The sequence below is a fragment of the Bombus fervidus genome, chromosome 8 (genome assembly GCF_041682495.2).
Source record: "Bombus fervidus isolate BK054 chromosome 8, iyBomFerv1, whole genome shotgun sequence".
Lineage (NCBI taxonomy): Eukaryota > Metazoa > Arthropoda > Insecta > Hymenoptera > Apidae > Bombus > Bombus fervidus.
Window position 1 is genome coordinate 2,162,634 of NC_091524.1, and position 19,052 is coordinate 2,181,685.

The window sequence follows — 19,052 nt, forward strand, 5'->3', positions numbered from 1 at the left end:
TTGAAAGAAATAAATAACATGTTCAAGCGTTTCTTTTAAATATAAATTTGTTTCTTTCGCTACAAAATGTTCCAAAGATATTTATTCTACGAATAATATAATCGGTAACTGCGCAGAACCTTTCACCTGCGCTTGATTTAAGATTAACGAAGCATGTTTAATTGTTCATCAGTCTGAAAACTAATCTTCGTAGAAAATGTCGTCGGTAGCATATATCGTTTTCCTGCTTGCTACAGCAGTGGTAAAAAGCCGCTTTACAGGTAATCCTCTCTTTTAATCGTATGCCATTAAAAGTTATTTTTAACTATGATTAATAAATTCAAAGTGTATTAGAACAATTATCACTATGATTGCTTTCCAGATATATGCGCCTCAAAAATTTACACATTGAACGTTCCGCACGTAGTGCGTAATGGAACTGGACCAATCGATCTTTCCTGCATTTACAATGTCACTAAAGACGAGAACGGTCTTGTAATAAAATGGTACCATAACAAAGACCAAATCTATCAATGGATACCACCAAGTAATACTAAACATAATTGAACTTTTTGAGCTGAGCGATCCTGTTCGATGTATGATGTTTTTTTCTTTTTATTGTAATCCAACTATAGTGCCACCTCAGGATATAGGAGTGATAGATGGATTTGCTGAATATCCTGAACAAAATTTAAGACATTCTAATTCACAATCCATAATACATTTGAAAATGGCCATAATCGAAATGAGTGGGGAGTATACTTGTATGATTAGCACCTTCCAGGAAGAGGACACGAAAGGAACAAAAATGATTATTTATGGTAACTCTGTGATTGTAAATAATAATCGAATAATTTATGTGACATACAAAACTATTGCTTAATATTGTATTACAGTGCCGGAAACTAATCTGTCCATTCATGTTTCTTCTTTCAATAAAAGTCATTTGAATCTAACATGTGTAGCAAACGGAGCACAACCGCGACCGATACTAAAAATTTATATAGAAGGAACTGAAGTCAATAATTATTATGATAAAATTGTAGACACAATAAAATATAAAAACATCCTTTTTGCAACACGCAGTGCAATCGTAAAAAATCCTTTGGAACCATTGCTATTAGAGTGTGAAATTTCTATACCACACACAGATTATAAACGCAGAGAAAGAATCGTTTATTATCCTAGTTCGATTCGTTCCAATATAGGCATATAAACTAAAAAGAAAATGAACATATGCGTCTAACTATCTTTTTCTATTTTCAGTTCAAATGTTATCACAGATTAGTAGTGCGTCAAGCTATAAAATTGGCGACGTTATCCTCATCATCTACATAGTGTTATTATTAAAGTAAATAAATGTATAAGACAAAGAGCTTAAGACTTCTATGTATGAAACTTGATGTATTTATGTTATTACCAAATTCTTCACAATCTTTTTAGGATTATAAAGTAATTAGTTCTGATAAATCTATATCCGTACAGAGCGAATTCTAATTATAGGAAAATTTCAAATCAGAAATCTCTCTAAATATCATGTCAAGACAGAAAATGCAATTGCGTGTGCGTTAAGGATTAAGGTGGAAACAGGAGTTGGTGGGGAGATATATCTTCAACCAGCGGTCCTCGGAAAGATTATCACTTGCCGTTCAGCGCTCATCCACAAAGGATTCGTAAGTTGGCATCTTCAAAATTGGCATTTCAAGTCGTGTTGTTTAAATTTAGACAAGAAAAATTAATCCGACATAAATTTCGAGTGTTATACGTGTACTATTCTATCACTTTTTTATAATTCTTTTTTATTTGAATTTAACAGAAAGTGTGTAACATGATAGACGATATAATAACTACAGTTATTTTATTTGGCAGTGAATTATCGAACCAGAAAATGAACTGCACTTATGTGGCGCTATTTTTCATAGGTAAGCAATATTTACTTCTCATAATAGAAAATATATTTTTTTAATATTTATTATAAGTGGAAATATTCCGAAATTTATGAAATAGCTACTTTGCTCGAGTATTCTAAAACAGATCTAAAATAAATCGGATTAGAGATTATAATATAATTTCCACTTGAAGCTGATAACATCATTATATAGCACACCACTTAAAGCAGTTGTTACAATGTTATTGCATTTATTGCTGTATTTCTCATTAAAGAAGATAAAACATAAGTACAGTCAATTTTCATTTAATATTCTTTCCTAATTAACATAAACCGGAAAAAAGGAGAAGAAGAAGAAAAAGAAAAAACTCTAGTCGAAATATGCATTAGCTTATGCCCTATATAGATGCAATAACTTGTAATTACTTGTTTAACATTCATTGATGATCGTACATCCCTTTCGTAACATACATAAATGCATCAAATACGTTCCTTTATACTTTTTTAAATAAATAATTTTTTAATAGTGCTTTAAATATTGCTAACTCGTTTTTTAGCAAATTCTTTTAGTTAGAATAAAATAAAATGTATACATAAATATAAATAAGAAAAACATATTTTTTGCAATATAGTATGCGCATTATGGGTCTTTGGAGAAACTTTATCTTGTGAACAGTGTGGCAGAGAATGCGCCGAGAAATGTGGCACACGACAATTTCGTGCTTGTTGCTTCAACAATATGAAGAAAAGACAATTTGATCTTGGATTAAAATGGAGGATGAGACCACAGTTGTATACGAATTGGTTGTATCCGAATATCGACATGTACTGATTATTTGTCATATATTTTGTACTTCTATGCCGCTATGCTTCATTGAAACAAGAAAAGTGTTATGTACTCAGGGATAATTACTTTAATTATTGTTATAAATATTTTTATTTTGCATTGTCGTTGTTCTAAATAAGAATATTTAATGTACCATACTTTTCTTACGTTATCAAGTGCAATAAATTAAATATATCGAACACCGTTATTATTTTTTATTTTTTCTTAGAGCATGTTTAAAACATGTTAGGAAAATAAAAGATAATGAAAAACTCCCTTTATAAAAAATATAATATTTATTTTTATATTATTTTTACATTCGATATTAACATATATTCACATACACTGTATTTAAGCAATCCAATTTTTTATACGTTTCATTATTTTTTTTAATGGCATTGACTGCTTACTTCCATCAGAACGAATTTCCAACTTGTCTAATAATCTTTTGCCTTTATTTCTAATCATATTCCATTTTAATTTATCCAAACCAGGATACGATTCTTTGTTTAGAAGTATCATTAAATCTGATGTATTACTGACATCATCGAAAGTAATTAATTCTTTTGAGGTATTTTTTACCATTAAATTCTTTAATTTTTTTTCGGAATTTTTCTTCCTCTTTTTGGTTACAAATTCGTCTCTTAAATCATCGAAATAAGATTCTCGATTATTGCCCTTAATATTTGCCGTATTTCCTTTTGTTTCTCCGATTTTTGTGAATTTTTTATGTTTCTTTCTATCAGCTATTGATGTATTTTGAATACATTTTAAATTAAAAGTATGACGATCTATAATTTCTACAGAAAATAAATTTTATAAATATATTATATATAAATAATATTTCTTTTTATTATATGATTCGTAAATTTGCTTTTATACCTCCTGCATCATCATTAGAAACAACATTTTTGATCTCACTTGGAACTGAAATATGTATAGCATTTTTATTTTCAACCCATGAAAATTTATTTTCAGATTTTGTTTCTTTGTTGTAATCTTGTATATCACAATCTAGATCTTCATCTGAATCATATTCACGTGGGGTAATTAATTTAAACATCGTATTCTTTAATCCATAATCACTGGGAATACTATATAAATACAAATTTTTTAACTATAACAGTTTTATATAATAATTTATTATATTTATTTTCTTTTACATGCCTTGAGATAGGATTATCTATCCATGGTACTGATAGCCATGATTTTAAATCATTTGTAAGTTCGTAGTCTTTGGGTAGCCAAGATAATCCAACAAATTCAAAAAAGTGTAGGTATTCGTATAAGTCATTATACCATGTACATGCTTTCTTAACTAGATACCTTGACAAAATCCTGTAGCAAAATATACCAATACTTCATAGCTATAGTTTATAAATTTACACTATGTAATACAAAAATAACATACCATATTCTACTAACAACAGCATATGCAGTAATAGCAGTAGACCAGGCATGACCTAAATTTATTCTGCATTTAAGAAAATATGCAGTATGTTTACAGACCTCTTCCAAACGTAATATAAGCTTTGCAAAACCTTGTGTTTTAACCAAAACATATTCTACCATTTGTTTACTAGATAATGTAATATATTTTTCATCTATTTCAACATAGCTCTTCAAATTTTCATATTCCTTTTCAAGTGATAATGACAAATATTTGAGCAAAACTTTATTTATTTTAGACATTGATTTGACACCTTTGTCATTTCGAAATTTTCTTTTCATACGATAAATTAATCTGCTTAAAATTGCTGCTTCTTTGTGCAATAATTCTTGAGAAGTTATATCTTTTATAATTTTGTCTAGTGTTAATAAAAATGCAGATGCATCTAACAGTGACAAAAATAGAAAAATATCATGTATATATTTATTAAATGGAAGATTATTCGCCTTTCATATAAAAAATTTATATTACAATATTTTTTTTGTTTTATTTACAAGCAGAATTAAACTTACCAAATTTATGATGTTCGATATGACAAGTTGCATTGGGAGGACGTTCTAATTGCATGCGATTCCATATTGCTTCCATGCTGATTAATTATTTTAAATATAATTGATTTTTAGTACTAATTACAAAATAAAAACATAACCTCACTTTTTGCTCATGTAATACTAAGAACGCGCTAATACATTTTATTTATTTTTACTAATGGCTTATAATTTATAATGTATAAATTGAAATGAAGCATATACGCTCAAATTCACATAAATGTAATATATATTCGTGCGAATGCATGTATAGGCATACGCATGTAGCCAATGCTATCGACAACAATATACTGTTATTCCTCGAAAATCTGTAGGTGGAACAGGAGCAGGTCGAGACAATACAGGAGAACTTGGTGAAAGATCAAGAGGAAGTAATTTATATACACCACGATATCTGAAACCCCCTTGCACAATAGGGCGGTACATTAAATTTGTCCATGACCCGTGACGCTGTGGCGAATTTGCAGGTTGTTTAAATCTCCAATACATAATTAAAATACATTAATAAAGGCGCAAGTAATGAATGTATTACATTATGTATGAAATCTCTATTATGTTCAGATTCAATAAATTATTATTAAATTCTTACCTGACACCTTTTATTGGTTCTATTTTTCGTAAATATGGTTGATTAGTTCTTTGTTGAACAATATTTAATAAAGGCCAGTTACATGTCGTTACCATGCAACCGATTCTATTAAAATGATCTAGTGGACAGAGATCACATATTCTTTTATCCATCATAAATCACTTGTAAATTTAAAAATTAGTAAAGATTTATTAACTCTAAAAATTAATTGAATAGCGCGGTTATCTTGAGCGAAAGGGCTGAATATTGTTATAATAACATTTGTTTTATATTTATTTATATATGAAATGTATACTAATATTTATATAAAACACAAAGTTCAGATCAAACATCATTAACAGTGGACAATAAATGTTTTATTCGTGAGGTAATTATATTCGAAGGACCGACTGGGATTGGAGTATAAAATAGGCGAGGTATGGTTCAACAAGCATATGATAAACACGGATAACACCTGATTGTTCCAACATAAAATAATCCACCAGTAATAACAGGCGCCCTGAAGACAGGACCGGCTTCATAAGGAGCTGGGACTGGTTTAGGTATAGGTGCACAGGTAATACACGGGTGACCTGTGCAGGGTGGACAAACGAAAGGGCGTGGGACGCAAGGTAAAAGTGAAGGTCGAGGCGGACATGGCATGCAGGTGACTGGCATAGGTGGACAACAATTAGGTTTTGATTCCAATTTGCAAGGTGGAGCAGGACACGTATAGCAGCAAACAGGTTGAGGAGGGTACGATATAGAACAAGGTGGGCATTGTGGATCCATTGGTGGGCAGCAACCGCAACTAAAACAATATTTAAGTTGACCGTTATTGCATTCATCAAATGATAAAATATTTCACCCTTTCGATCATACCTTTCGATTATCTGTTTTAAATCGTTTTTCCCATAAGGTCGTTCACATTTTGTCATTACCGACATTTGACTCGGTAATGTAATCTGCAATTACACAACTACGAATTTCATTAATCTTATTAAAATAAAAGCCTGAAGTTTGGTATTAAAATAATAGAAAGGTGTTGATAGACGATTAATAATCTTTACAAATATAGACAAATTCAATTATTACGTGATAGTAAATTGTATATATAGTTAATGTATTTTATTCATATATTCATTATATAAATTTATTAACGACGCTGGTGTCCGTGGAGTGATTATAGCCAATGCTGCTTTAAAATGCTCTTTAGTGATTATAGTAGCATTTAAATCTTCTTCAAGTGCTTTAATAGCAGCTTCGTGACAAATTGCTTGGATTTCTGCTCCAGAATATCCTTCTGTAAGATCAACTAAATCCTGAATATGTACATCTTCGGCGATTGGCATATTTCTTAATTTTATATCGAAAATCTCTTGTCTGGCTTCATAATCAGGTAATGCCACGTATATTATCCTATCTAAACGACCAGGACGAAGAAGTGCCTGTGAAAAAGCAACATTTTAATTAATAAACATAATTGATAAATATAGCTGTTTTCTAAAATGTAACTAACTTTATCAATTTTATCGGGTCGGTTAGTTGCTGCTACTAAAGTAACGCTGCCTAACGCAGTAACTCCATCCAGTTCTGTTAATAATTGTGCTAGGACTCGCTCTTGCACGTTGCTTCCGGCGCTTGAAGAAGAACCTCTTTCACTTCCTAGTGCATCAATTTCATCAATAAATACTATTGAAGGTGATACTTGTCTTGCTTTTCGAAATACCTCTCTTACGGCTTTTTCGGATTCACCGACCCATTTTGAGAATAATTCTGGTCCCTAAAAACATTGTACTTTTTATCTCCTTTTTTTTTATTGGAAAATTTTTGAATTAAGCTTTAATATGCCTAACCTTTATGTTTAAAAAATTTACTTTACTTTCTGTTGCAAGAGCTTTTGCAATCATTGTTTTAGAACAACCTGGTGGACCAAACATTAAAACACCTTTAGGTGGAGTTATACCCATCCTGAGAAACACTTCGGGATGGCGCAGTGGCCACTCAACAGCTTGTTTTAATTTTAATTTTAGGTCCTTTTGACCTCCTATATCCGACCATTGGATGTTCGGTACTTCTATTAAAACTTCTTTCATAGCTGACGGTTTTGTGACAGTTAAAGCATGTTCAAAGTTTGATATCGTTACTTTTAACGAAAGATCAGTGTTAGTTTTCTGTTGACATTTTACAGAATTCAGAACTGCTTGGGAACATAAACCATATAAATCGGCGCCGACAAATCCATGAGTAACGGAAGCGATATTTTGTATATTTTCTAAGGATAAAGTGTTCGGTATTTTTGATAACATTTTTTGAAATATTTCTGCACGCATATTGGTAGTAGGTACATGAATTTCGAATTCTTTGTCTATTCTACCAGGTCTTCTAAGAGAATTATCTACAAGATCCAATTTCGAAGTTGTGGCAAGTATTACTACATTATCATTTGCATTTTGTATTCCATCAAAGAGTGCAGTCAGTTGAGAAAGTATTCTTCTTTCGTGATCTGTACTTGAAGTACTCCTTTTAGGGCATAAACTATCGATTTCTTCTATTAGAATAATGCTTGGAGCTTTATCTTTAGCTTCCATGAAAATATCTTGCAATTTTTTCTCTGTTTCGCCTGAAGATTTGCTATAAATATCTGAACTGTAAATAGTGGTAGAATTAATATCATATTGCGATATCAAGGCATTGGCGATAGCAGATTTGCCAACACCAGAGGTGCCATATAATAATATTCCTTTGCTAATGTAAAAGTTTCCAATACTTTGGTACAGACCAAGGCCAATATCAAGAACATCTTTGATATCTTCTATTATGTTATCATATCCACCAATATCTTGTATTTTAAGTTTAGATTTTTTATATTCTTTTTTCTTTTCTTGCTCTTCATTTAAAATTGTCCATTTTGTGTTGTACAGTGCTTTATACAACTTGGTATTACGTGTTTCATCTGCTATGCTCAATTGTTTAAACTGTTCAGACAATTTAACATTTTCACAGTCATCTGATGTAACTTTGACAATCTTATAAATTAATTTCTTGCCATAAAAAGGCACACTGAATTTATTACCTATAGTAAATACTTTTTGCTCATTATGATTCTTAAGTATTATGTTAAGTTCCGTGGTTGCTTCTGGCAATATATGTTTCCCAATGCTACAGATTACAAATTCCTTGGCAATATCGACAGAAGAATTTAATTTTTCGATTTTAACATAACCTCGGAGATTATTTAATTCTATTGCTGTAAAAAATGTATGGGTAGAAAAATTTGTATATAGATTTTGGAAGATTCAATAACAGATTTTACCATGTTTTGTTAACGAAACACTTGTTAAACTTTTATCCTTAGTTGGCCAAGCAGTTTTAACAACTTTACTTTCTCCAGCAATTACAAGAACACAATCCCCTATTGCAATTTCACATAATTGCAAAGCAGATTGTGATATAAATACCATATCATCCAATGCTCTTACATGAATATTTTTTGGCTGTTCTATGCAAAGAAACACTTATATAAAAGTGGTTCAAACATTAGTAAATATAAAAGCATATATACCTAATAGATTATACGTTTCTACGGTACTATATAATATATCACCGTAAATGAAGTTATGATTCCATGTTACAAGATTAGGTGGACAATTAGTGTTATGTACATCTAGATCCTTTAGTGTCAAGATGCTCTGACATGTTTCACATGTCATCCAAGGAGAAAGACTTTTCCTCCCACTTTCTTTTCCTTTTGGTGTCATTCTGAAACGATAGAAATAATTGACTGGATGTAATTCATAAAACGTTTACACTCTACTATCTTTTGACATAGTCTTTTGAAACATATTTTATTAAAAGTACTAAATAAGTATTCAGCTGGGAGAACATAACCTCTAAATCACATACAAATGTTTTGTATCAAATGCAGTAAAAGAAGTTTTTGTAAAATGCGTACAAATTCACACGATTATTCTCAACCTGCAATTTTTAGTATCAAAATCAATATAAAAATATAAAAATCCATAGAAATATTTACAGAGAAATGCCGTCCGCCATGATAACATGTGCTTACTCGACATGCAACACCCAGACTACATACATATACATAAATTCTAATAAGTGGATGATGGCAATGGTTAACAAATAAAGTATTCAATGATGATACACGAACAACATATTCATTTTGAATGACGTCACAGACATTATTCCGATATATATAATGTAAAATATTCATTTCATTTATAAGTGGAAAGATATTACTTTAACATTAGAGATTTTAATTATTTTTTCAGCGCAGCTAAACAAAGTTAGGTCGTACTTTTTAATTTTATGAATTAACCCGTAGATAAATAAAAATATCCTACTTAAAGAAGCTAGTATAGTGTATATTTCAAGGATAAAGTTAGTAATCGACAAATAATAACAAGAAATTTTGAAAAAATATATAAAGTGTTCACGAGGATCTTCAAACATAATCAGTAAGAATTTATTCTTCTATCGAATGTAATAAATTCTACCCTATGGTAAAAAAATATGCGGAGTAAAGGATGTACGATTCTTCTTTCTCTTAGCTTCTTCTCCTTTTTTAGTTTCGAATATCATCATCCCAATATATTGAGCTCGTAAAATTCTCGTGGATGAATATAAGAGATAAGACAGGGATGGGATATCGCGATCACAGGTTTGGGGGAGCTGAGGAGGCTTATGGCTTATTGGTTCAATCTAACCGTTACATTACCGAATAATTTAAAATTGATTGCATTTTATAAAACAGGTAATCCATTTTATCAATGTTATTCTGCAAATTGTATGTTCGTTTGAAATTTTGCTGATAAAACTTTTATTGATAGAGGGAAATTGGTCGTGTGGAATGTAGAGGTTCAGATGCAGACAAGATGAATCAGGTTCGGTGGAGCATAAAATCAGCAGCATCAGGCGCATCAGGGATCGTGGCAGGCAAGAGGCAAAAGACCGATGGATGGACGGGCCAGCCGTCACGAAGCGGGCCGACATTCCCGTACCAAACGAGATTAATAGAGATCCGCCTGTCAGCCGGACGCCTCTCCGTCTGAGCGAGATCCAGTGGCTTCCAGACGGCCAGTCTTCTCGCAGATCGCAACCTGCGTGGGCAACAACCGATCGTGATCGATCGCACGGTGCGTCCTCTCTGGACTACCGCTTTGCATGTCGTGTGCGTGCGAGTCCAAGAGTATTCCGTGTACCACGAATCTTCTAGTCATCCGCGCGCGGGTATATATAGAGTAATGAGATAACAACCACTGTGACAAATTAGCACAATTTCGTCCACGCGGCGTTCACACCTACGTCTAGAGAATATCATTAAATTCTGTACGCATTTTTCAAACGGCAAACAACTCGTGCATCCTCGATACACAAACTCGTTTCCGAATCTCGCCATCCCGTCTCGGTAAATCTTATTCGACCGATTTACGTCCATCGCTATTCGTACCGATGCGAATACAAATCACGAGGGGTCAGTGGGCCGTATTCGGTGGCTTCACGTTAGTTTGCCTCGCCAATTTACGATTAGGTAGGCACCGCATCGCACTTTTTCATTCTGATTCATCCTCTCTGTTCCTTTCTCTTTTTATCAAATTTTCCGGGATGTATTCAATGCTTTTATATTTCAACCGACTCTTACAAGTTACGTTTGTTAGCATACAAAATATTAACGTTTTCGAAGAAGCATGATTCTATTTGATATCTGCATATCGGGGTTGTTTCTGTTTCAGCCATCGGTGACCAGAATGAAGGCAACGAAGGTAGGACACATAGGGAAGAGGTTCGACAACATGTATGCTGCGCCAGACATGAGAAAATGATCGATGTTGGATACGGTAAGCGAATTTAAGAAAAAATATGTATTAAATTCTGGCTAATGTCAGGACGGAGCATACGGACACAGATGCACAGAAGATTGCGGAGCGGTATAACGTTGAAAACAGATTCGGCGAGGAGTTGCGTAATTTTAGCAACCGGCTAAATGTAAGTTACGTTCCCTCGTTTCACTCTTGCCGCCCCATATTCATGAGTGGTAAACGCTGGTGGCCTTGTCGCTAGATCCGATCCGGTAAATTAATATCGGGTGTTCAATCAATTGACGCCGATCGAGAGGATGAAGCATCCGGTGACGGTGTTGTCGTGTGCCCATGATCAAAAGATTTGACCGATTTATCATTGCGAGCTATCGCATTAAAATAGCGCGGGAATCGTCGAACCGATCGCGATTCGATCTCATTACTTGATTTTGTCACAGAGAGATCAATTGCCGCTTGTAGATCGGAGGCGATCAAAGGAACGAGTCTGTGATTCGTGGAATGTTAATGCCCCTCACGGACGAATAATTAAGGTTTCGCCGAAGCGGCCGGTTCCGCGAAACGATCGAAGGAACAACTACCCTTCGAGACGCCATCAATTGTTAATTAAATGATTTTGCTGACCGATGTCTGGTATCCTCGGCCGACGCTTAAATCATCGCTATGCCCAACGTCGCATCATCTTTCTACCTTCGATTACCTGAAAAGACCAGACCGGCAACGATTATTCGACTGATTGATCGGGCGTTCACGCGGTAGTCTGGTATTTCAAGTAGATCTCGAAATAATACCATTTACAGGAACAAACACGGAAAGGTGGCAGTGAAGTAGCCGAAGGTTCACGGTAATGTGAATCACCGAAGAATCAGCGCATTCCGTGTCCCACGCGTTCGCGCCAAAAATAGCACGGTTACACTATAGACGGTTCTACCCTCTTCTTATATCTTGTCAACTTGTTTAATGTGATACAAGTCGTAAATTTTGTACGATGATCGCGAGCATTACAGAGCGGCGCCATCGGATTTACTCGCGTCTTATTTTTCGCGAGCGAACTCCACAGCACGCAGTCAACACCATCCTACCGGTCTACTGAAATTTCATTGAACCTCCCTGGCCACACTTTATTGCTAACACTAATCCCCTTTTTCGACAGTATCTTTGATTTTTATTTTCTCAGGAATATCGGGCGAAATTATCCAAATTGATGCAGGCCACTGTCGTAAACTGTGTCCACGGCACGTGTTGGATGATCCAGGAGATGCGAGTCGGCCCACTGTACAGGTAAATATTTTTTCATACAGTTTTACTTATCAGAATTTCGGTTCAGAAAAGAATGCAGGGTTACAGAGGTACATGGATGTATGTAATCCATGACTCATGCACGGCCGCAGGATGCACCTGGTACAAAAATCTTTTTAGGTGATCCCTGCCTTGGCGCAACGGGTTTGCTACAAAAAACGCGTCGCCATCGCGGAGTTTATCGAACCGGTCGTGAAACTGTCGAATTCCTCGACCCGGAATCTTTTAAAATTCAACGTCATGGTCACGCTTATTTTACGATTAAAAAGAGAAGGAAAGGATTGCCGAACTCGCGACATCTTTGAAAAGTCAGGAACGCGTATATAGCGAAGGAACCGATCTAAGTTCGAAAAACCGAGATCGGACGTCGTGGAATTCTGTTCGGGTAGTCGAGCGGCGTGTCGAAGAAAAAAGAAAGGACGAGGTGAAAAGACCGAATTCGCAAATAAAAAAAGAAGTATCGCGATATACGTTGCCACGGCAGGTTACGTATGCCAAGGGCTATACGAAGGGCGAAAAAGGCAGGAACATCATGTAGATTTATGACGCATGGGATCGACCAATCCGCCAGCTGGAATGCGGCCACGCCAGCACCGCGCGATCGTACGATCTACGCGACTTTTACGGCGAGTGCACCCCACACTGTATCGAGAACCGCGTATCTTCGTCGATGATCATCGTACCCCTTTTATACATATGTACAAACCTTACACATTCTATTCTCCAAAATTCGTCGACAATCGTATAGCGACTAAACGATCATCGCGTGTTTCTACTTCGTTTCCATACGAATCGCAACTGTTGCCTCGAGTCCGTGTTAAAACGGCAGTGGACTCTAATTAGCATGGTAAACGAACGTGTCGTAATAATTCGCGAATAATTCGAGAACGACCCTTCTTGGGGAGAAAGCTATTTTCGTCACGTGATGCAACCCGATCGGTGGTTTACGATCTTGCAGCACCCACGCTGCAGGAGAGAAACAGGCTTGCGAAGAAGAAATGTTGCACGCGATATGCAGAAAGAAGAGGATGTGTTTTGCGTCCTTGGAAGGTCGCATCGAGCCGGGTCACCGCTCCGGCGCCAGCTTGGCCAGCTACTAAATCCCGAATCGTGTTCCTGGGATCTTGAGGATGGATGTACCTGAGAACAGAATTTATTAGAAAATATTCTTAGCCAGAAATATCACCGGGGGTACAAACGAGAGAAGAAAATGGGTAGAGGCACCGATGCCTTTGCACGAACAAAGATAACGGTCGATGTTATCCCGCAGCGAGAATAATTAAATGGCCCGCGTGTCGCGAAAGAACTCGAGTACCAAAGAAAACGTCCGAACGAGAGATAACGAGGCGCGCGAATATTATAAATTCCTCCGTGGACACCATCGATACTTTCTCGCTTGGCAAACGTACGACGAAATAAAGTACGAATTCTGTGAAGTCGCGTGCTCGCTTTGCTCATCCAACATCTGTATCGATAAAATGTTCCCCCGTGTGATACATGACCAACCATTCTAGAAGCGTGTTCTCCTTCCTTACCAGCGGCAACATTTCATCCGATCCGATTAAAATATCCGAGTTTCCGTTCCGCTCATGTTCAACGTAACTCATTTGCACTTTTTGTTCTTTCAGAGATGTTTCCCGGAATCGCATTGTCGTCCAAGGGCGGCGAAATTGGAGAGGGTGTCAACGATTCAAGGTGTTCGTGTGATCGAAGTCACAGAAGCTTGCGAATGCACGCCTGATTCGTCCTGTAGGCGAGAATCCTTCACGCATCTCGTTCATTCTGGCACTCCTCACCAAGCCGTGATTGATGTCGGAGTATGTATGGGTCACTGTGCTAAAGGTATATAATTTTCTTTCGTTCGATACCATTCGCCCGTAATTCTTATCGATAATCATCGATGTCTCTTTTGAAAGATCTTGGATGCAAACCGGTGAGGAACAGTACGGTTAGCATCAAAGGACCGAATGGTACGTCAAATTTCCTACGTTCGTAGTAGATAACGTAATTTCACTCGAGATAGATGTACTTATTACGTTACATTTTAGGGGACGAAGTGTACCAAGTAATTGAGAAATGTGGCTGTGCTGGAACATGCCACAAAATGGACCACATGGAGACCGTTTTAGATTTCAGCGAAGTGGAAATTAAGGATGGTACAAACACGACGGATGTTAGGCCAGTAGTTCGGGTAAATTTTTTACCACGCGATCTCAGATACCACTATGATCGCATTATAATTTATCGTTGACTTTGTATTTGCGCAAATAGCAAATTAACGTCGGACAATGCGTTGGGACGTGTCCAGGGAACGAGACGGAAATGTGTCTTTTGAGAGACAAAAAAGAGCCATCGAGATGCTTGGCGGGTCTGTACTCGAAGCAACATACTTGTACACCCGCCAGATTCAAAGTTCACGAATACAGGTATTCGGGGATGCAGGTTAATCATCGACGATGCGAATACAATTAAACATACATCGGTGTGGTTTTTCGTTTATTTCAGGACACGTCGTGGATCGAAGAGAGAAATTATTCAAATTACCCAATGTGCCTGTGTCTGAATAAAATAGAGAGGACCGAGAGAAGTCTGTTCGATCCAACGGGCCAATGGAACAGACTTGTAGAAAGATTCAAGCTACTTTATGCGTCGCGTAAATACAAAGTACCATTTCGATGTTCCTACATGCACCGTGTATTGGTATGATAAATAAACGTACAATGACTTTCTAGAAAACGTCAACTGGCTACCTAAAACTAGTCCACGCTCATCGTGTTCCATCCAATTCGTTCGCCGTTGTCTATCGTCGTATTAAATGATTCAGCAAGTTTCACGGTAATCGAGTCAATTCTTTGAGAAATGTCTGACAAGTTTAGAATTAGTTCCAGCTATTGGTATTGTTAATTCGTCTTACGACGTAAGATGATAAAAGCGGGATTACATTTGGCAAGACGCAATAAGACGTTCGGCAAGTTGCTTTCGCGAATTTGACGCGCATTTCTACGAAAGATACGCCAACTGGCACTAGCCAACTTTGTACTTACGACTATTCCCTACCTCGTTCCCGTTTCGTCTTGCGCTCACATACGAATAATGCAACAAAAAGAACGAGGTCGAAGCCGGTGCTCGATGTTCGAACGCGGAGGCGAAAATACACGCTGACACCCTCGCGAGATCCGTCATCGTCCTCGTAGGAAAACAACCGATTATTCGCAACATCTAAATATCGCTGCGTGGCCACATGACTCGCCACTCACGAATCTACGGAATTTAGGAAGCGTGAGCTTTTTTTAATAGCCCCGCGATGTCATCATCTCGTTCCTGGTGGGTTTCGTGCGCTTCGCAATGCCATCGTGTATAATCGACCTTTATCGGTTTTTGTCCTTTCTTCGTATCTATTTTTTAATCGCACAACTATTTTGTTTCCAGAGAAACGCAAAATTTCTTACCTAAAAATACAAATGTTTCAAGCGTAAAAAATTTCAAAAAGCAATTTCTCGACAGCTAAAAGAAATGGAACGCGCACTCGGTGGTCCAGCATGATCGAAGATGATCTAGGATGGGTTAATAAGAAGCAAATGGGGGAAAAGAAAAGTCACATTTTCGAGTCGTGTTGAGTCGCGTCGAGTCGCGTAGCGTCGCGTCGGTGTCCCGTGAGAGAAGCCGATGTCGCTGCGGGGAGCAACGCGGGGGAGGCAACTCCCGGCATAGCATAAAGGTGACTCCTCGCAGCCAAGACCTCCCATATGCTACTTAGCGTTCCGTTCGGTTCGGCAAACCTCCTGTCCGCTAGCAGAGAAGGTGTCCGCTCCTTCCTCCGCTAAGAAGCGTTTGTCACTGACTTAACGTAGATTCGGTCGATGTTACACGCTGTCATCGAGCTTTCGATTCTTCGAACGAATCCGGAGAGATCAGCATCGTTGGTAGTCGTCGCCGTCGTGTGTTTCGAGCCTACTTTCGGACCTGTTCTCCATTCTGACCAACGATCCATATACGAGAATGATATCGAGTGACGTTCGGTTTTTTCTTTTGGCGATACTCTTCCTATCGTGTACTTTCAACGTACACGCACACCCGAATCGCTTCTCCGAAGATGATAATCCCAACGAGGAAGAACTTGTCAACTCCTGGTCTTTGGATGACTTGAACGAAGGAAGCGAGCACGATGCTCGTCGGGACGAGGCTCTAGAAAAACTACAACAGGTCCGTCTCCAGATAATTGTGTCGTATGTCTTACTGTTTGTGTGAGACTTGGTGAAAACAGAACTTTTGTTTTCGAAGGGTCAAAAATATGAGTGAAACGACTAAGTAAATCTCATTTACGGAAGTCGCGTGTTTCAAACGACCGCGTTAACCAGTCGATGAAATCGTTACAGGTTCTTGGTATCCGGAGTCACAGCGAGAAAACAGGACGTCGCAAGGTGCCGCCGCAATTTATGGTGGAACTGTATAATAATGTAGCAGATCCCAGTGGTGTCACGCGTGGCAAAAATCCATACAATGCCAAGGTTGTCCGCAGCTTCATCGAAAGAGGTAAACCTCTAACCACTTCCATAGCGTAGGTCATTGTTCCGTCTGCGATCGAAATTTTCACTAAAACAAAAACTTTTACGCAGATACCACCTTATCGCGATTCTACTTCTTCAACATCACGGGTTTGGAGGTAGACGAATCTGTTTTGGAGGCAGAGCTTCATCTTTATCGGAAGAGAACACCTTTAAAAATTATGCATCCATCTACTTTAGCTTCACCCTATTATTTGGTAAGTATACGTCAATCGCAATTTGTCGATTTTTTAAGGAATCGGATAACGAATATATCTTCCTTTAGATAAGAGTATATCAAGTCTTGGATGAGAAAAGTTTAGACGTACCCGATCTTCACAGGCTGTTGAACGTTAGATACGTCGGGGCACACGCATCCGGTTGGCAGGCAAGTTTCAAGATAATGGAATTTTTAGAAAATACTATATTTTCTCGGTTTACTAAGCATTCGACATTTTTCATCAGATATTCAATGTAAAACAAGCCGTTCTTTCCTGGTTAACTGGAGAACCAAATCTTGGTCTCTTGGTAACGGCTTCCACTTTGTTCGAGGATCAAGTGACTGTAGAGTTTTCCCGGCGAAACGAGTACCATCATAGCAAACAACCGATCTTGGTACTCTTTGACGACGACGGGAAAGGACACCGAGGCGAACGTATCAACAACGAGAGCGAAGAAGCATCCTACGAGTACGAAGACGAGAAGAACGATTTGAAGAACGAGTACGGTGATAAGAACGCCGAGAAGCACGATCGAGGAAAAGGTCAACCGGAAGAGACTCGATGGGAAAGCGAGAATAAATCTGAATACTTTCAAAGGCAGAAGAGAACGCAAATAGGAGAACACGATGTAGTGACGCAGACTGCTCGAATTACTCGAGATCTTGCAGAAGAGACGCCCAAACGACGTCGAAGGGAAACCATTTCCTCTTCGAGAAAATTACAGAAAAACGTTCATTCGCGTGGCTTAACCTCGATGGACATATATCAACGAGCGATACGCCGTGAAAGAATGGGAGAAAGAGTTCGTCAAAGGCCGATGTTTTTGTCGAATGAAAATTTCCGTGAGAAACGGTCAATTAAAAGTCACGCTTCTGTTCGACAAAATGTCACCGAATGTACGAGGCACGAGCTCTACGTCGACTTTAAAGAAATCGGTCTTTCCTCCTCTATCATCGCTCCGCTCGGTTATTCCGCCTATCATTGCAAAGGCATCTGCGAATCGCCATTGAGTCAAGATCAACAGCCAACAAATCACGCGACTATTCAGGGAATCGTTCACAAAATGGGACTGGTGAAGGGGGTTGAGAGACCTTGCTGCGTACCCACAAAACTATTGGGCACAACCATTCTATTCTTTGATGACAATGAAAACGTGGTCCTGAAAGTTTATCAAGACATGATAGCGGATCGTTGCGGATGTCGTTAAGGATCTCATGGTTTTTTATTCCCCTTGTGAAGGAAGAAGCAGCCGAAGCGTCAAAGTATGTGTTAATGGTATTGAAAAGAAGAAGAATGCGTGAATATGTATGTGAGGAAAGAGAAAGAAAAAGTGGGAGTGCACGCGAGAAAGAGAGAAAGAAAGAGAGCGAATGTAAGAGTGGCAGAATATTTGAATCAGGTAAAAATGATTTTTACGCATTAGCACGAGAGTCATTCCTAAAGATTCGTTTGAAGATCGCCGTTTAATTGACGTCCCAACATTGTACATAAGAACATTCCTAAATTCGCGTAGAACTAAGCGTATCAATGATTAGAATGTGTCTATATCATAGCCTATATCTTCATTAAATTATTATTATAACCACACGTAGGGAATTAATCGTCTCGATCATTGTATATACTACTGTGTCGTAAAATAAGTTAGAGTTATTTATATTTTAATTATGACAAATAAAACGAGTATTTAAGCTATCGAGCCGTCTTTACGCGCAATATGTAACTCGCTCCTTCTCACACTCCTATCATGATCGAACGCTCTACGAGCCGTAGGTTCTATATTTGGAAGGATGGTATGTATTGCTTCCATCGTGATACATTTGAAATTACTTATTTTAATAAATCGCGTGTCATCCCTCCTCCAAATAAACGAAGCCGGTCGAACAGACGAGCGA

The 19,052-nt window shown here is 37.3% G+C and overlaps 7 protein-coding genes across 10 annotated transcripts; 4 read left to right on the plus strand and 3 right to left on the minus strand.

Annotated features, from left to right (window-relative positions):
* The first annotated feature begins 135 nt into the window (after positions 1 to 135).
* LOC139990053 (uncharacterized) lies at positions 136 to 1,449 on the plus strand. Of its 2 annotated transcripts, XM_072008940.1 has the most exons (6): positions 136 to 260; positions 362 to 526; positions 615 to 800; positions 876 to 1,166; positions 1,246 to 1,330; positions 1,423 to 1,449. In XM_072008940.1, exons 1-6 carry the CDS (start codon positions 197 to 199, stop codon positions 1,433 to 1,435), a joined length of 804 nt encoding a protein of 267 aa, XP_071865041.1. In that variant the 5' UTR covers positions 136 to 196; the 3' UTR covers positions 1,436 to 1,449. The 2 variants fall into 2 exon arrangements, with proteins under 2 accessions (XP_071865041.1, XP_071865042.1); XM_072008941.2 differs by lacking the exon at positions 1,423 to 1,449 and having other exon boundaries at positions 1,246 to 1,352.
* Positions 1,408 to 2,901, plus strand: LOC141445815 (trissin-like). The gene is made up of 3 exons (XM_074111876.1): positions 1,408 to 1,652; positions 1,849 to 1,901; positions 2,500 to 2,901. The coding sequence occupies exons 2-3, from the start codon at positions 1,868 to 1,870 to the stop codon at positions 2,697 to 2,699; spliced, it is 234 nt and encodes a 77-aa protein (XP_073967977.1). The 5' UTR covers positions 1,408 to 1,652; positions 1,849 to 1,867; the 3' UTR covers positions 2,700 to 2,901.
* A 69-nt stretch (positions 2,902 to 2,970) lies between these two features.
* Positions 2,971 to 4,969, minus strand: LOC139990059 (uncharacterized). The gene is given in 5 exon segments (XM_072008951.1): positions 2,971 to 3,493; positions 3,576 to 3,792; positions 3,794 to 4,031; positions 4,105 to 4,528; positions 4,656 to 4,969. Coding segments are annotated over 5 exon segments (1,404 nt in total). The 5' UTR covers positions 4,732 to 4,969; the 3' UTR covers positions 2,971 to 3,044.
* Positions 4,970 to 5,524: 555 nt separating this feature from the next.
* LOC141445814 (uncharacterized) lies at positions 5,525 to 6,357 on the minus strand. Its single transcript, XM_074111874.1, has 2 exons — positions 6,142 to 6,357; positions 5,525 to 6,070 (listed from the first exon to the last, which is right to left on the minus strand). The coding sequence occupies exons 1-2, from the start codon at positions 6,204 to 6,206 to the stop codon at positions 5,704 to 5,706; spliced, it is 432 nt and encodes a 143-aa protein (XP_073967975.1). The 5' UTR covers positions 6,207 to 6,357; the 3' UTR covers positions 5,525 to 5,703.
* Positions 6,358 to 6,372: 15 nt separating this feature from the next.
* Positions 6,373 to 9,433, minus strand: LOC139990018 (ATPase family gene 2 protein homolog A). Of its 2 annotated transcripts, XM_072008864.1 has the most exons (6): positions 9,296 to 9,433; positions 8,825 to 9,021; positions 8,576 to 8,761; positions 7,116 to 8,509; positions 6,779 to 7,042; positions 6,373 to 6,707 (listed from the first exon to the last, which is right to left on the minus strand). In XM_072008864.1, the coding sequence occupies exons 1-6, from the start codon at positions 9,313 to 9,315 to the stop codon at positions 6,378 to 6,380; spliced, it is 2,391 nt and encodes a 796-aa protein (XP_071864965.1). In that variant the 5' UTR covers positions 9,316 to 9,433; the 3' UTR covers positions 6,373 to 6,377. The 2 variants fall into 2 exon arrangements, with proteins under 2 accessions (XP_071864965.1, XP_071864966.1); XM_072008865.1 differs by lacking the exon at positions 9,296 to 9,433 and having other exon boundaries at positions 8,576 to 8,756; positions 8,825 to 8,966.
* Positions 9,434 to 10,175: 742 nt separating this feature from the next.
* On the plus strand, positions 10,176 to 15,131 carry LOC139990045 (uncharacterized). Of its 2 annotated transcripts, none has more exons than XM_072008923.1 (8): positions 10,176 to 10,415; positions 11,013 to 11,117; positions 12,274 to 12,377; positions 14,024 to 14,237; positions 14,312 to 14,365; positions 14,444 to 14,586; positions 14,667 to 14,821; positions 14,901 to 15,131. In XM_072008923.1, the coding sequence occupies exons 1-8, from the start codon at positions 10,238 to 10,240 to the stop codon at positions 14,956 to 14,958; spliced, it is 1,011 nt and encodes a 336-aa protein (XP_071865024.1). In that variant the 5' UTR covers positions 10,176 to 10,237; the 3' UTR covers positions 14,959 to 15,131. The 2 variants fall into 2 exon arrangements, with proteins under 2 accessions (XP_071865024.1, XP_071865025.1); XM_072008924.1 differs by having other exon boundaries at positions 10,303 to 10,810.
* A 312-nt stretch (positions 15,132 to 15,443) lies between these two features.
* Positions 15,444 to 18,852, plus strand: LOC139990029 (bone morphogenetic protein 2). The gene is made up of 5 exons (XM_072008885.1): positions 15,444 to 16,598; positions 16,772 to 16,928; positions 17,012 to 17,157; positions 17,226 to 17,327; positions 17,405 to 18,852. Exons 1-5 carry the CDS (start codon positions 16,395 to 16,397, stop codon positions 18,365 to 18,367), a joined length of 1,572 nt encoding a protein of 523 aa, XP_071864986.1. The 5' UTR covers positions 15,444 to 16,394; the 3' UTR covers positions 18,368 to 18,852.
* The last annotated feature ends 200 nt before the right edge of the window (positions 18,853 to 19,052 follow it).